Source organism: Mastomys coucha, unplaced genomic scaffold, assembly GCF_008632895.1.
Source record: "Mastomys coucha isolate ucsf_1 unplaced genomic scaffold, UCSF_Mcou_1 pScaffold5, whole genome shotgun sequence".
In the NCBI taxonomy this organism is placed as follows: Eukaryota; Metazoa; Chordata; class Mammalia; order Rodentia; family Muridae; genus Mastomys; species Mastomys coucha.
The window spans coordinates 117137694-117153035 of NW_022196911.1; the positions used below are offsets into that span (position 1 = coordinate 117137694).

Genomic DNA, 15342 nt, shown 5'->3' on the forward strand with positions numbered 1-15342 from the left:
AACAGTGCAAGGGCAGGGGAGGGAGGGGGCAGCAAAGGGAAAGGTGCAGGGGCAGGGGAGGGAGGGGGCCAGGAGGAGGAGGTGACAGCACAGCAAAGGGAACAGTGCAGGGGCAGGGGAAGGAGGGGGCCAGAAGGAGGAGGTGACAGTTTCACCAGGACAGTTTTCCAGAGATAGGTTGTAGGTGAATACAGAACAAGCCAGAGAATTACAAGCCAGTTAGTTTAGGGCCAAGCAGAGCAAGTCAGTCTGAAGCTGAGAAGCCAGTCTGAATCAGTTAGCTTGGAAGATTAGATTGTACAGAGACTAGAAGCTTCCAGGCCTGGGTGTAGGGATAGTTAAAAGAGCTGGGCAGTGGTGGCGCATGCCTTTAATCCCAGCACTTGGGAGGCAGAGGCAGGCGGATTTCTGAGTTCAAGGCCAGCCTGGTCTACAGAGTGAGTTCCAGGACAGCCAGGGCTACACAGAAAGAAATACTCTGGGTTCAGCCCAAGCCATGTGTTCACAGAGCTTGGGTATAGCTCTCATCTGAGGAAAATAACAGTGATGTTTATACAAACTATTGTTATTGTTTTTTTTTTTTAAATATTTTTTAAAGGTTTATTTATTTATTATGTGTAAGTACACCGTAGCTGTCTTCAGACACACCAGAAGAGGGCATCAGATCTCATTACAGATGGTTGTGAGCCATCATGTGGTTGCTGGGATTGGAACTCAGGACCCTCGGAAAAGCAATCAGTGCTCTTAACCACTGAGCCATATCTCCAGCCCTATTGTTATTGTTTTTAAAGATTTCTTTATTTTATTTATATGAATACACGGTAGCTGTCTTCAGACACACCAGAAGAGGGCATCAGATCCCATTACAGATGGTTGTGAGCCACCATGTGGTTGCTGGGATTTGAACTCAGGACCTCTGGAAGAGCAGTCAGTGCTCTTAACTGCTGAGCCATCTCTCCAGCCCCAAACTATTGTTTTTAAAGTCTCATGTAACTTAGGCTGGCTTTCAACTCACTATGTAGCTAACGACTTACCTTCTTGCTTGCCCTTCTCAAGGGCTAGGACTACAGGTATACACCATCATGCCCAGCCTTAATTTTTTTCTGGAGACAGTTTTACCATGTTAGGAACTCACTGTGTAGACCAGACTAGCCTAGAACCACAGGCAGATATCTACCTGCCTTTGTCTCCTGGGTGCTTGAATTAAGGATGTACACCACCAAATCAGGCAGTGGTGGCACAGGCCTTTTTTTGTTTTTTTTTGAGAGAGTTTCTCTGTGTAGCCCTGGCTGTCCTGGAATTCACTCTGTAGACCAGTCTGGCCTTGAACTCACAAATCCACCTGCCTCTGCTTCTCAAGTGCTGGGATTAAAGGTGTGCACCACCAGTGTCCAGCCTCACATTTAAGATATGAACTTGTATAGTCAATGATGACCTTGAATTCCCAAGATTCCTGCCTCCACCTTCTAAGTACTGTGAACATAAACATGCCCCTCATTCCTGCTAGAATATTTTAACATAAGCTTCCATGCAACACAGATGGGTCTTGAACACCCCAAGATGTGGATAAGGATGACCCTGCACATCTGATCCTATTGTCTCCTTATGCAGAGCTAACGTGTGCTGCTGCTGGGGTCAAACTCAGGGCTTCATAAATATTAGGCAAACACTGTACCAACCCACCTTCATCCACAGTTTCAGAAATATCTTACTTTTAATACAAGATTTTTTCTTTTCTTGGAGAGTAGCACGCCTGGTCTCTGGACTTCTAGAAGGTACCTTCTTGAGGCTCAATCCTGAATTTAAAGTTATTGTGCAAGATGTATATATGACAGCATGCATGACAGATGCCTACTATCCCTTTTGTGGCAGAATTTCAGCTCAGCTCCCTTGGCTGAGAGATATAAAGCAGAGGTAACAATGGGTAGTAAAATTTCAACTTTATTAGCCAATGCATTCAATTCCAATATTATGGTAGAAATGCCTGAAGAATGGGCATTTCATTCAGCCCCAGTGTACTTGGCTGACTCCCAGTCTGGGAATCAAGGGTCCCAGTTCTGCCTCACATAGGCCACAGGCCATGCTGGAAAAGAATCCAGCAGCCACGGAGTAATATGCCCATAACCGGCTGGTCGGTAGTCCTGGCTTGAGGAGAGTGAGAGCTGTCCAGGCCTGGCCTGAGCCTGGCAGCAAGCCACACTGTCTCTTTTCCACACATGGGGACCCACCCTCTGACAGGATGCATAAATCCCCAGGTTAAATGCAAACTACAAAGCCATGCTACCATGGCAACACTAATATGAGGTGGAGATACGACCCAGATCCATACTTCCTACACAGGGCAGGAAGGAGTCTCAGGGAGGTCTGCCATGGTGAAGCAAGTATCTGGACATCAAAAAATGTCTAAAAGATGAAATGTCTCACAGATGAAATTTGAAGTGATAGCATAAACCTCTCTAACAGGAAAGACATTACCAGTGTGAGATCCCCAAACATTTTAGCAAGCACTTGGGACAAAATCCGCATACAAAAAAGTACACCACCAATTAAAACAAAAGGTAGCCCTTCAATATGGGCTGGCCTGGACAGAGATCCCTTTCCAAAATTGAAAAGCAAAAGAAGAAGAGACAGGTTTAAGTGTACGTGTGTCAGATGAGTGTGGCTTCAGAAAGATTCCCTGGGTTCTGATGGTGCTCCCTCCTGGGGTGATGCTCAGGCTCCGGAGACGTGGGCTGCTGGGAGCATGGCCCACCGAGGTTTTGGGTTCAGGCACCCAGCTCTGGCTTCTGCACTACAGTTCGTCCTTCACAGCTTTCTGATCGTCGTCTTCCTCCATGTCTGGCTCCAAAGCTTCTTCTAGGTCGAGGTCCTGGATGCAGGAAGGGCCGGTTAAAGGACCACAGCTGCACTGTGGCTGCCCTCAGTGGAGCCAGCACTCACACTAAGGACTTGGTTGGCCATAAAGGACCTGGCCACTATCACCAGCAGTGGCTTGGTTGTGTATAAGGCAACCCCAGCCAAACCTCCTAACTTCCAACCAGGCATGGTTCTAGAAACCTGCCGAGTCCCAGACCTGGCAGGGACAACAGGCCCAGCATGAGCTGAAGCATAGTAGGTTGGTTACTTCCCCAGGCTGTGTGTGGTAGTGCCTGGTAACAGGAGGTAGCACTACTCCATTCCCTGATAGATCCCTTGGGACCAGTATACCTCTCACTTCAACAGGATGTCTAGGTGGACCTCAAGGACACATGCCCTCAAGTTCCATTCTATCAAATCCTGACCCACCTTCTGCTTCCTCCATATCAGCAACATCATGGCTAATGGTCATAAGCTGAGCTCTCTAAGCACAGCTCTACTGAGAGGCAGCCTATGTCTACTCTTCAGTCTAGGGCCTACAGAGCATGGCACACAGTAACTAGTGTGTGGTGTCCACAAAGCAAATAATAGCCAATTGGCTAAAAGTTTAAGTACACATTAGCAGGAAATCAGCTGTCGTGCAGTGTACAACTTTGATTCCAGCATTCAGGAGGTAGAGGAAGGTGGATCAGCACTCAGTGTGAGGCCAGTCTCATCTATAGAGTGAGTTCCAGGACAGCAGGGCTATAGAGAACCCTGTAGGATGGCTTTGAAAGGCACCTTTAACACCCTGCTGTCTAAGAGGTAACCACAGAGCACTTCTCTCAAACCAAAGGCAAAGTCTAGGGTCACAGCTGTGCCTGTAACATGGCCACCGAAGGCTCTAAGTCAAAGCCTGAGCTAGTACCTCCCACAAGAACCCAGAGCTGATGACACTCACATCATCATCCCCTGCTCCATCCTGGCCGCCACTCTCCAAGAATTTCTTAAAACCGTCTAGTGTCCGCTCACCGTTGTAATCAATGACCTGCAGGAAGGGAGAGTGAAGAGGGTTGAACTGGGCTTGGCACAGACAGCAGCGCCCGCTACACACAGCAGGAGTGTCTGAAGAACTGTCTGCCCACTAGCCCAGAGGGTGGAAAACACACCGTTCTGTCTGCGCTTGCTGGGAAGAACTTCAGTGTGGGAAAGCTATGCACTTTGACAGCTTCCACCTCATTGGCTGTTGAGTCCATCTTAGCAATGATGATATTCTCATGATCTTTGTATGTCTCTCCCAGTTTATCCCAAATGGGAGCTAGCTGCTTGCAGTGACCACACCAGGGAGCATCTGAAAGAGAGCAGTGCTTAGGGCCCATCCTGGACAGAGCTACCACAGTTGTTTGTAAGTTGCAAGCCCCCTATGGGACCAAGCTGGGAACCCAGAGATCCTCACTTACAGAATTCAACAAACACGTTCTTTTTCTCATCAAAAGCAACCTCTTCAAAGTTTTTCCCAACTAGCACTTTTACTGGCTGTTTGTCCCAGTCTTCAGGCAGTTCCTGGCTCATCAGGTGGGGCTAGAATGGAGAGAGAAAAAGTAGTCAGGTACAACATTGCCCCACACTCCAATCCTGGCACAGCCAAGACACACTGTCCTCCAGAAACCAGAGCCAGTGTTGCCAGGAATCTGGTAAGAGAAGGCTGAGTCTTCAAGGCTGACCAACTAAAATACAGATCAAGTGTCCTAGTAGCCTTGAAGCTACCTTGGTGCCTGGCTAGGCTAGTACACCAGGAGGGAGTGTGCCTATGGTTTCCTCTCTGACCCTGGTATATGACAAGAACAGAGGCTTCAAACCATCAGAGGCACCATGCTAAGGAACTTGAGCTATCATCTTCAGCGTTTGAAAGAGATACTATAGGAAGCACAAGACCCTCGGGTAGAACCTTTTTCTGCAAACTTATCTGTGTTACCACAACCCAGGACTAACTCCATACCTTGATCTTGCCCTCTAGGAAGCGGTGGCAAAATTCTGTGATCTTCTCAGCCGTCAGCTCATCTGACTCTGGTTTGTACTTGGTCATCTCTTCCTCCAGGGTAATAAGCCGCACAGCCGGACACTCCTCCTTCTTCAGGCCAAAGAATTCAAGTATGCGCTGGTTGTCAGTGTGGTCGCTATCGATGAAAATAAACAGGATCTTGGGGGAGAAAAGACACATTCAGACAAATTCTGTACATATGCTCATACCCTTGAGACAGCTCTGCAGAGCTTGAGTCCGGGCCTGCTTCATTAGAGTACCAAGGATTTGTCTACAGGGCTGGCCCAGTAGACACACACAGCACAGACCCTAGTGGGCAGCATGACAGAGGACAGACTTCTAGCACCTGTAGAGGAACCCAGTGTCCCGAGCTAGCTCACCTTGCCCTTGAAGCCCTCGGCTGCTTTCTTGAAGTTGCTCAACTTGCCATCATAGTCAGACACACTCTTGGGCAGGAACAGCAGAATGTGTGTCTTGATTTCACCTCCAAAAATCTTTGGAGCTGTCTGTGGAACAAGTAGCAATTACTGCGTGTTTTAGACCAGACTCCCAGGCCCAGCCCTCCCACTCTACCTCAGAGGCCTCACCTGCTCAGTGAACTCGATGACCAAAGGCAGCTGGTTGTGCTTGATGAAGTCTAGCAGCTTTTCCTTGGTGATCTCACCCTCAAAGTTGTTGCGGCCTTCATCAAACTATGGACAGAATGGGGCTGTGAGCTTTGCATGGCCATTCAGCCCCAAAGATCAACGACTGTCCCTCAACAGCCTAAACTGGACACACCCTGTCTGCACATGCATAAGTTAATGTCATCTCTGCCAGGCCAAGGCAGCATACATAACTACAGAGGCTTCATGCTCTTACAGAACGAGCAGAAATCTCCAGAGCTAAATGCTGAGAAGGTTGGCTCACAAAATATGATCCTCCTAGGGATAAGGCTGGAGTCAGGGCAACAATGATGAAAAGGATCCAGACCTTCTCAGGCTATCTGCTAGATAAAGCTACTTTGCAGAAAAACAAAGATGGCTGGAGATGGCTCCATGGTTAAGAGCACTTGCTGCTCTTCTACAGGACCTGAGTTTGAGGCGAGCCTGGTCTATAGAGAGAGTTCTAGGACAGCCAGTGTCACACAGAGAAAGCCTGTCTCAAAAAACATAAAACAAAAACAAACAAAAAAAAAGCTGGCTGATGACAATTTATAACCCTGCAAATACAATCGGTTGTTACGTTGTCTGCTTAGGCAATGACAAGGGGTGAAAGCCTGCCTCTGTTTGATATAGGTGTCACTGTTGTTTTCCAATCTCACTATCGATGTGACCTTGGCTGGCCTCAAAGGCCTACCACTCCATGCCCAGCTTTTTTGTTTTGTTTGTTTTCTTGCTTTGTTTTTGTTTGTTTCTTTCTTGAGACAAGGTCTTATCCTATACTCCAATCTATCCTCAAACTTGTGATCCTCCTGCCTCAGTATGTTGAGTGCTAGGATTACAGACATGTACTACCATACCCAACTTACTCCAAACACTTCTGAGCCAAGATACTTGGATACAAGGATGTGGGCGCTGACTGCTCATCTTTCTCACTGGCCATCTTCTATGATACCTCTCCAAATGTCAGGAGGCGTCAGGAGTCAGAGAGTATGCACTGCTCTTCCAGGAGCATGGTGACATTCTCAGCACATCATGCAGTTCACAGTTGCCTATAACTCTGGTTCTAGGGGATCTAAAGCCCTCTTCTGTACTTGTGTGCACATACCCATACAACAGATACACAAATACACACACAAGCAAAAACCATAAAAAGAGGGGTGGGGGGAAGCACAGAGGTACTCGTTTTAAACACTCATAGCAGGTTACAGCCAAGAATGTGAAAATGAGGCTGAGCCCATTGTGCCCTTATATTCCGACTGAGCCCACAGCGTACGGGCTTCTATACCATCTTCCCCTCAACAGTCACAATGGATACTGAATGGAAGGTTCTGAATGCTATCTAGAAGATGAGTAAGGGTTCCCTCAAATACTAATTCCAGGTATAACGCTGAGTTACCATCACCACCCACAAGGTCCCTCCTCCTGTAGAACAAAGCTCCTGCTCCTCTTATCTCCCACCGGAGGGCGGCATGCAAAACTGACTACCTGGTTTGGCTTGCTATCCTCTTGGCAATAGAGCACACAATATTTCTTCAGTCTACTATGGTAAGAAACAGCTCTCATTTAGTGGGGGCTGCTGCAAAGAGGCCTGGCTTGAAGATCTCATCCAGAAGCCATAGCTGTCTCTGGTAGAAGTAGCAGCCCCACCAGGTCATGACAATATACAAGTGGCCTTGGCTGACTTCCCTGCTTCTACAGTTCTGTCCTCAATCCAGGTTGCATGTTATCCTTCAGGCAAAAGACAAGCAAGTAGCAACTGACCTCACCCCATAGCTGGCTGGCTTGGCCTCACTGGGCAACTTATCTGGCCCTGCTAGTCTCCCTCAGAGAGTTCCCTGAAGCAGAGAGAAAACCCAGCTGACTTAGTGGGTAGGGCTAAGATCCCAAAGGAAGGGGAACAGCAGGAAGACAGACTGGGCCAGAGAGTAAGTCTAGAACTCAAAACAAAGAAACCCAGAACCACCGAACTCAGGAGAGGAAGGTCAGAAATTCAAAGGGGAGCCAGGCGTGGTGGCAGCACTTGGGAGGCAGAGGCAGGCAGATTTCTGAGTTCAAGGCCAGCCTGGTCTACAGAGTGAGTTCCAGGGCAACCAGGGCTACACAGAGAAACCCTGTCTTGAAAAACAAAAACAAACAAACAAACAAAAAAGAAATTCAAGGGGTAGCAGTCTCAGCTACAGAGTTAAAAACTAGCCCAGGCCTGGAAACATCCTGCCTAGAAAAAAAAAGGGGGGTGGGTCTCAGTGATGAAAAGGACTGGGTGCTTTTACAGAGGACCAGAGGTTCAGCACCTATATCACAGATTATAATTGTCTGTAACTCCAGCCCCAGGGTATCTAATGTCCCCCTTTGGCCTCTGCAGGCATCAGGCATACATACAGTTCACCAGACAAATGGGCAAAATACTCAAACATATGTATTAGAATAATTTATCTTTGAAAAGATGAAAAACCACCCAAGAACCAAACAACACTCCACCCTTCCCAAATACACAGCTTGAACAGCAGATCTGCTCACACACTGTAGGCAAGAGCAATTAAGTTTTTCTTTCTTTTTTTAAGACAGGGTTTTGTCATAGCCCTGGCTATCATTGGAACTCAGAGATCGATCCATCTACTTCTGGAATTAAAGGTGTGTTGTGTGATCATGCGCCTGGCTTGAATGAAAATTTCAAAAACCCCAAAGAGCCTTTGCTCTGTCAAGACTTCATCCAGAGCTTTCTCATACCTCGTTTCAGACAAGATACCTTAAAATTTCTGGACAAATGTATAGACATCTAATTATATAGCAGTTCTGCTCTCATTAGGTGCTCTGGTGGGTGAAGACACCAGAGCAATGCACTGATACAAGCTGAGGGGAGCTTGCTGCTCCCCTGCCCCAGCAGATGTCTGAACTATTTTTTTACCTTCAAATTCATTCAACCTCAAACTAGTGAAACTTTCTCAGAGACAGACAAACACACACACAGAACAATGTCAGGTGCTAGGCTAACATGGCTCTAGACCAATCAGACCCTCTCACTTGTGTTTATCTGTCCTCACAGTCCATTACACACCCCATCTGGCTGACAACTGAGTCTCTACATACTCCTATCCTTTTGGTTTTTTCGAGACAGTTCCTCTGTATAGTCCTCCCTGACTGTCCTAGAACTAGTGCTGTAGATCAGGCTGGCCTCCAACTCAGAAATCTGCTTGTCTCTGCCTGGGAGCTGGGATTAAAGTCCTGCACAACCACTGCTTGGACCGAATCCCTGTGCTGGTATAGCTGGACTGCAAAACCATGGGTATCACCCTACCTCTCAGGACAAAAGACAAAGCAGCCGTGGCCACCTCAGCAATAAGTCTGCTTAGTCCCTGTGACAGGAATATATAGCAAGGGCACACAGTGACAACAGGACTAGAATTTACAGGTGTTTAGGTGGGAGGCATGCTGGGAATGAGGGTGGAAGTCAGTACATCGGTCACACATCCAAAGGTTCTAGAGCTCTTGTCTAGGCTGAGGAAAAAGTCCTAGCAATAGGTTCCTTGGCACTGTGGAAATAATTACTACCATAGACTAGGAACTTAAAAATGGACAGATGGCCCAGTGATTAAGAATGATAGCTTAGCTGATCCTAGTTCAATCCCCCATATCTACAGAGCAACTCAAAACTATCTGTAACTCCAGTTCCAGGGGATAAGGCACCCACACACAAATGCACATTAAAAAAAAAATGTTTACGGTCAGGTATGTGCCTCAGATCGGTAATTTCAGCACTTGAGAGATGGAGGCAGGAGACCTGCCATGAACTGAAAGCTACCTTGGGTTATACAGTGAATTCAAGGCCAGCCAGAGCTATAGGTTAAGACTCCATCTTGCCATAACTACCACCTTGTATTGTTCAGGAGACCCAGCATGTTGGTGATCAAGGAAGCTGTTCCAAAGTGTGAAGTGGTTGCCATAGCACAACTCCAAAAAAATGTAGCAGAGAGCCTTGATCACTATCTATCTTATCAGCCCAGCTTGGTCCTTCCCAATAAAAGCAGGCAACACCACCCCCTGCAGACCAACGTCTGAACTGCCCTGGCACAGCTGCCCAAGGGGCACTCACCTTCTTAAAGAGGACCACTCCATCCTTGTCCAGCTGGTACTTGGAGAACACACCGCTGTTGGACGTGATTCCAAAAGGTATGTCATCAATAGCTTCTGCTGCTAGCAAGAACTGCTTGGCAGAGTCTGACTCTACGTCCTGGAAGAGGAAGAGTAAACAGAGGTGGCCAACCCTGAGCAGTGCTCCTGAAAAACACCAGGGACCCCTCCCTCTGTAAGGATAGCAGACAGACCAAATGGAATTCTAAAGTTCTACCTTGAAGAAACCGATGACCGTCACTTCACTTGAGTCCACCAAGGACTCTGCAGCTGCAGTGTCAGACAGGGTTGTGGCTGCTGGGCCTGTGCGCTTCTTCAACCAGTTCACAATGTCGTCAGCTTCCCTGCCAGCTACACCCCAAACAAATGCAAGCTCCTGTGAAACAGGGTATCATCCATCCTGCCAGGGCATCTCTCCTGAGCTGTGCCACGAGGCTCAAGACAGGCCAGCCTATTCCTAGAGCAAAATATTCTCCTAGAGAGAACTGGATGTAGCCTCTGGATTCCAGAAGAGGCCACCATGGTACTCATCATAGGAAAGAGTACACACATCTGAAAATATGTCCTGCCCACTAGGCATTTCTCCCCAATCTGCTTGCATCTTCCAAATTTCCTTGAACACTAATGTTTGTTCAGTTCTGGTTCTCCTACAGTACTCACACAAAAGGCTACACCCTGGAGATGTGGGGGTTAGTCAACCTCAGTGCTAGCTCTGCTGCCCTAAAACAGGACTGACTTGACTCTGACACCTTAGGTGGGCCAGGTTTCCTGTCTGGAACTTGCCCTACCCACTTCCTAGATGGATAAGAATTGGAAAAATATTGTGTGCTTGAGTGCTAGTCAAAGGAGACAGAGTGAGGAAAAGAAAGCCTGGTTCCTCCTAAGGGAGAGGCTGATAGAAGATGCCCTCCTCCTGGACCGGGCCTTTTGGACTAATCAAGGCATGTCTCACATTAGATTTACCAGGATTCTACAGCTCAGTGCCAACAAGAAACTCAGCTGCCAGTTTCCAAATAAGACATAGCTCACTCAGAAAATCTAGAGGCTAGTTGAACATCAAAGTAACTGTGGTCATTTAAAAAAAATTTTTTTTCTTTTCTTTTCTTTTCTTTTTTTTTTTTTTTTTTTTTTTTTTTTGAGACAGGGTATTTCTGTGTAGCCCTGGCTATTCTGGAGCTTGGTCAGTAGACCAGGGTGGCCTTGGACTCAGAGATCCGCCTGCCTACGGAGCTGCCGGGATTTAAAAAGTGTGCCACTTCTACTTGGCTAAGGAAACAAACCTACTTTTTTTTTTCCCTTTAAATTTTTGACTGGGGACAGGGGGCTGGAGAGATGGCTCAATTGTTTAAGAACACTTGCTGCTCTTCTAAGAGGACCTGGGTTTGGTTGCCAGCACTTACAGGAGGTGGCCCACAGCGGCCTGTAACTTGAGTTCTACGTGATCTAACATATTCTTCTGACAGAATGCACAAGATCAACAAATAAACACTATGCTTCAGGTAGGCTTGCATGTGTGTGTACACATACATACAAAAAAACAACTAAACCCAGCACTGCCATACCCAGTATGTGAAGTAGTAGTGACTGTACTCAGGGCTTCATACGTTAGGCAAGTGCTCTACTGACCAAACTGCATACTTTCCAGATGGGGTCTTACTCTGTAGACCTGGATGGCGTAGATACCACACTAGGATTGGCCTCAAACTTGGAAGGTACTCATGCCTCTGCTTCCTAGGTGCTGATCATAAGTAGGAGCCAATACATTGAGTTCTGGGCAAAGAAACTTTTTTTTTTTTAAATTGGACAGGGTTTTCTGTGTAGTTTTGACTGTCTTGAAACTTGATCTGGCCAGGTGGTGGTGGCGCACACCTTTAATCCCAGCACTTGGGAGGCAGAGGCCGGTGGATTTCTGAGTTCGAGGCCAGCCTGGTCTACAGAGTGAATTCCAGGACAGCCAGGGCTACACAGAAAAACCCTGTCTCGAAAACCAACCAACCAACCAAACAAACAAAAAAAGAAACTTGATCTGTAGAGCAGTAGAGCAGGCTGTCCTCAAGAGTTCTGCCTGCTTCTGCCTCCCAAGTAATGGGACTAAGGTTGTGTGCTACCACCACATGGAGGACAGGAATTTTCTACTCCAAAAGTGAAGTCATATAAAAAGGACCACAGATAGCCTAGGGAGGTAACTAGAGGGGCTAACATTGAACAGCACATTGCTGCTCAAGGAGAGATACTACATATGACATATGTGAGTGTGTATGTGTGCGTATATATATTGCTCTAAATACCAGGCTAGCCTCGAACTAAAGAGATCCACCAGCCTCTGCCTCCCAAATGCTAGGGTTAAAGGTTTATGCCACCACATGTGGTTGAGACCCAAGTCTTTTGCTAGTAGTAAGTAACTGAATTGCTTATATCAAGGTCCAGCCTCCATGAAAATCCCTTTAGCAGTGGTTTGGTGTTAGATGGAAGCTTGGATTTGCATTCGGTCACCAACAACCAGAATGCCGTAACTATGAAAGTTTCCCAAAGGGAGAGGTGCAGTGAGAATCATGAATGCCTGGTCTGGTACTGACACCCTGTGAGTGACAGTCAGAAAGCAGCACCCAAGTGCCACGCCTACACTATCTGGAAGCACTACATTCCGGGAAGCACCAATAGTTCAAAGCCCCGTGTGTACAGCGAAGCACTTGCCTCCTCCTCCTCATTGGTCAATCACCAGATAAGCCTCAGCCAGCAGGCGACTCAGGAGGTCATCACAGATGTGACACTTCCTGTGAAGTACTCCAAAGGGGGAACTTTCTCTCAGTAGCTCCCAAATGCAAGAGTTGATCTAGAACCCACTTGAGAACAGGGCCTCTCTAAGCCTCTGAAAAAGGTTTCCCTACCTCTAAGACATGCTTCTGGTTTGCTCCCAAAGCCTACACAGTCTTTAAAGGGCAGTGCTAGGGTCACACCTGTATATTCCTTTGGGGAGCCTGTGTCTCCATTCTTGAAGAACTTGATGGTAGGGTAGCCACGGACACCATACTGCTGGGCCAGGTCAGACTCTTCTGTGGCATCCACCTTTGCTAGTCGGATCTCAGAGCCTTCAGCCTTCAGTTTCGCAGCAGCTTTGGCATACTCAGGGGCCAGAGCTTTGCAGTGGCCACACCATGGGGCATCTGTAAAAGAAACCAGGTCATTGAAAAGGCAGTCCTCTACCCAGGTCTATTCCTTCCCTTTGTACTTCCTTTCATAAAAACCTTATCAGCATACCAAGATAACCCCTCTTAACGCATACAAGAGACTGCACTGATAGCTGGTGCTCTTGGGCAATATCAGGACAGAGGCCATGAATGACAAACCAACCCCAATCCCTACTTTGCCCTGTGACCACCAGCACTGCAAAATAATCCTGACTTGTAACTTCCTACTGCCCCAGCAACCAGGGTCAGTGTATCCCTAGGATTTACCACTCAGAATCTAGGAAAAGTTAAAAGGTTGCTGACCCCGCACTATACCTAGCAAGAACGTGCCCAGATGCCAATCCAAAGCTGTTCTTTCTAGTATGGGAATGTGACAATCTGTCAAGGCAGCCTGGCAGCTGTGTTGGAGCACACACACTTGTAAATAGAAGTAAAGGCTTAGGATCTGGCTTGCTTCCCGGTAAGGAGAATACGGCAGGTTACAGGTAGGGTGGGCATAGTAAATAGGCTTTGATCTACTCTATCGGAATTGCTAACTGCTCACACAGCCCATTCTGGTTTTCCCAGCTAACAGAAGGTTCTGGCCATGTGGACACCGTGCACAAAGACACCTTCTTGATTCTGAGCCCCCGCAGTCACCCTCAAGAAGCCCTGACTACAACGACTTCCACTTTGGGTAGGAAGGATGCTCTTGGGAAAACTGGAAGTAGAGAAGCTTACAGTAGGTGCTACCCGCGAGGTGCAGCTCGGGACCGGCCAGCCCGTGCTCCGTGGGGCAAGCTGAGGTCTACGGGCTACCGTATTCAAGAGAGGTCAGCCGCGCACGACAGTGCTGGGTGCCGCCGAGGGCGGCCCGGAGTAGTCTGTGGACAAGGGGCCCTGCCCGCCCGGCCAGGCCCACGGCGCACTCACAGAACTCCACTAGCAGGTAGTTGTGCGCCGCCAGCGCCTCCGCGAAGTTGCTCTTCTTCAGCACCAGGACGTTGTCCTCCTCCTCCAGGGCGTCGGCGCCCACCCTAGCCGCCCAGGCCAGGGCCAGGCACAGCAAAGCACGGCTCAGCATGTCGGACGTCGGCAGCGGGCGGGGCAGCTGGGTTGGCGCCGCCGGGACAGCCAAGGCGACGAGAGCGCGCGTCGGTCCAGACCTCGCCTTTATAAATCCTGGGCCGGGGACGCGCCCACGCCTCCCCCTCGCTGCGCGCGTCTGCCGCCACGCGCATGCGCCCGGCAGGGCCCTTCGATTGGCCGAGGACTTGAGAAGCCCGCCCTCTCCGTGCGAGGACTGGACACCCACTCAAGGCTGGGCCACGAAGTCCAAAAGGACCCAGAGGCCTTTCCGTTCGTGCTTCGGATTGGCCACGGTGAGCGCGCGCGCGCACACAAGCCCTATGTTCTCCAGTGTCTGATTCGCTGGCGGAGGCCGACTTTCTCTTTCTGGACTTCTGACTGGCGACTTTTCCCACGCCTCCCACACCTCTGGAATGGCCGCTGCTTTCAGCTGCCCGGCCGTGTGGCTCCTGATTGGCCGAGACATGCGCGCACCCAAAGCTCGATCCTCTGTCGAACGTGGCAGTGGGCGGAGCCCCGGGCCCGTGGGCGGAGCCACGCCTGCGCCTCCGAAGCCCCTCGTGTTGCATTCTGACTGGACCGCGTTTCCGTACTGGCACCGCCCCCAAGTCTCCGCCAGGAAGTCAGGCCTGCCACTTCCGGCGCGCGTGCTGCTCGTGCAGCTCCTGCCCGGGTCGTGGGTGACGGACCCCGAGGTTCATGGGACGGTGCAGTTCTCGGCTGCGGCAGCGGGCGCACGTGAGTGGCCGCACGGCTGCAGCCTGGCGTCTCCACCCGCTGCGGGCGCGGTTCTCGGGCGCCCCTTGGTTGTCCGAGGCTCCTGCCCACCGGAATGCGTGCTCGAGACCTGCAAGACCCGAAGCCCGCTGGGGAAGTGGAGAAAGCAGTTAAAGTCGTCGTCCACTTTATATTGACTACATGTTGAAATGGCACTTGTGTTCGCTGGGTTGAATAATAAAAAGGTTTGGCTTCTGTAAATCAGCCTTTCTGTTACGTACGAGATTCACATTTTGTCTCGGTTGGGTTTTTTTTTTTTCATCATCTACTTTGTGTCGCTATCCCTTAATGACTTGGAGCTCATTACGTACACAGGCTGGTCTCGAACTTGAGGAAATACTTAAAGATCTGCCCCCAGCCTACTGAGTGCTGTAGTTAAAGCTGTGAGCAGTCCCTGTCAACGTTAGGTCCATCTTTCTCTTTCTTTACTGCTCAATGGCTGTCACCCGACCTGCTCTCCACCCCCACCCCAGAGTGCTCACTCATTCTAACAGCCTCTTCTCTTTTCACTTCCCACTACAAAAACTATCCTGATAGTCAAGGGTCGTTAGAAAAGGGAAACACAAGCCAGGCGATGGTGGCGCACGCATTTGATCCCAGCACTTGGGAGACAGAGGCAGGCGGGTTTCTGAGTTCGAGGCCAGCCTGGTCTACAGAGTGA

The 15342-nt window shown here is 49.0% G+C and overlaps 1 protein-coding gene across 1 annotated transcript; it reads right to left on the reverse strand.

Moving 5' to 3' along the window:
* Positions 1-1921: 1921 nt before the first annotated feature.
* Positions 1922-14339, reverse strand: P4hb (prolyl 4-hydroxylase subunit beta). Its single transcript, XM_031352193.1, has 11 exons — positions 13749-14339; positions 12606-12812; positions 9866-9999; positions 9611-9748; positions 5464-5568; positions 5257-5382; positions 4835-5035; positions 4296-4416; positions 4005-4186; positions 3797-3883; positions 1922-2869 (listed from the first exon to the last, which is right to left on the reverse strand). Exons 1-11 carry the CDS (start codon positions 13897-13899, stop codon positions 2792-2794), a joined length of 1530 nt encoding a protein of 509 aa, XP_031208053.1. The 5' UTR covers positions 13900-14339; the 3' UTR covers positions 1922-2791.
* Positions 14340-15342: the final 1003 nt, after the last annotated feature.

Coding starts and splice junctions, on each gene's coding strand:
- P4hb (XM_031352193.1), bottom strand. CDS start 13,899: ATGCTGAGCCGTGCTTTGCTGTGCCTGGCCCTGGCCTGGGCGGCTAGG. Junction 4,417..4,834: donor TCCTAGAGGGCAAGATCAAG/GTATGGAGTTAG, acceptor TCTCCATTCTAG/CCCCACCTGATGAGCCAGGA. Junction 3,884..4,004: donor CAGCAAGCGCAGACAGAACG/GTGTGTTTTCCA, acceptor CCCTTCCTGCAG/GTCATTGATTACAACGGTGA.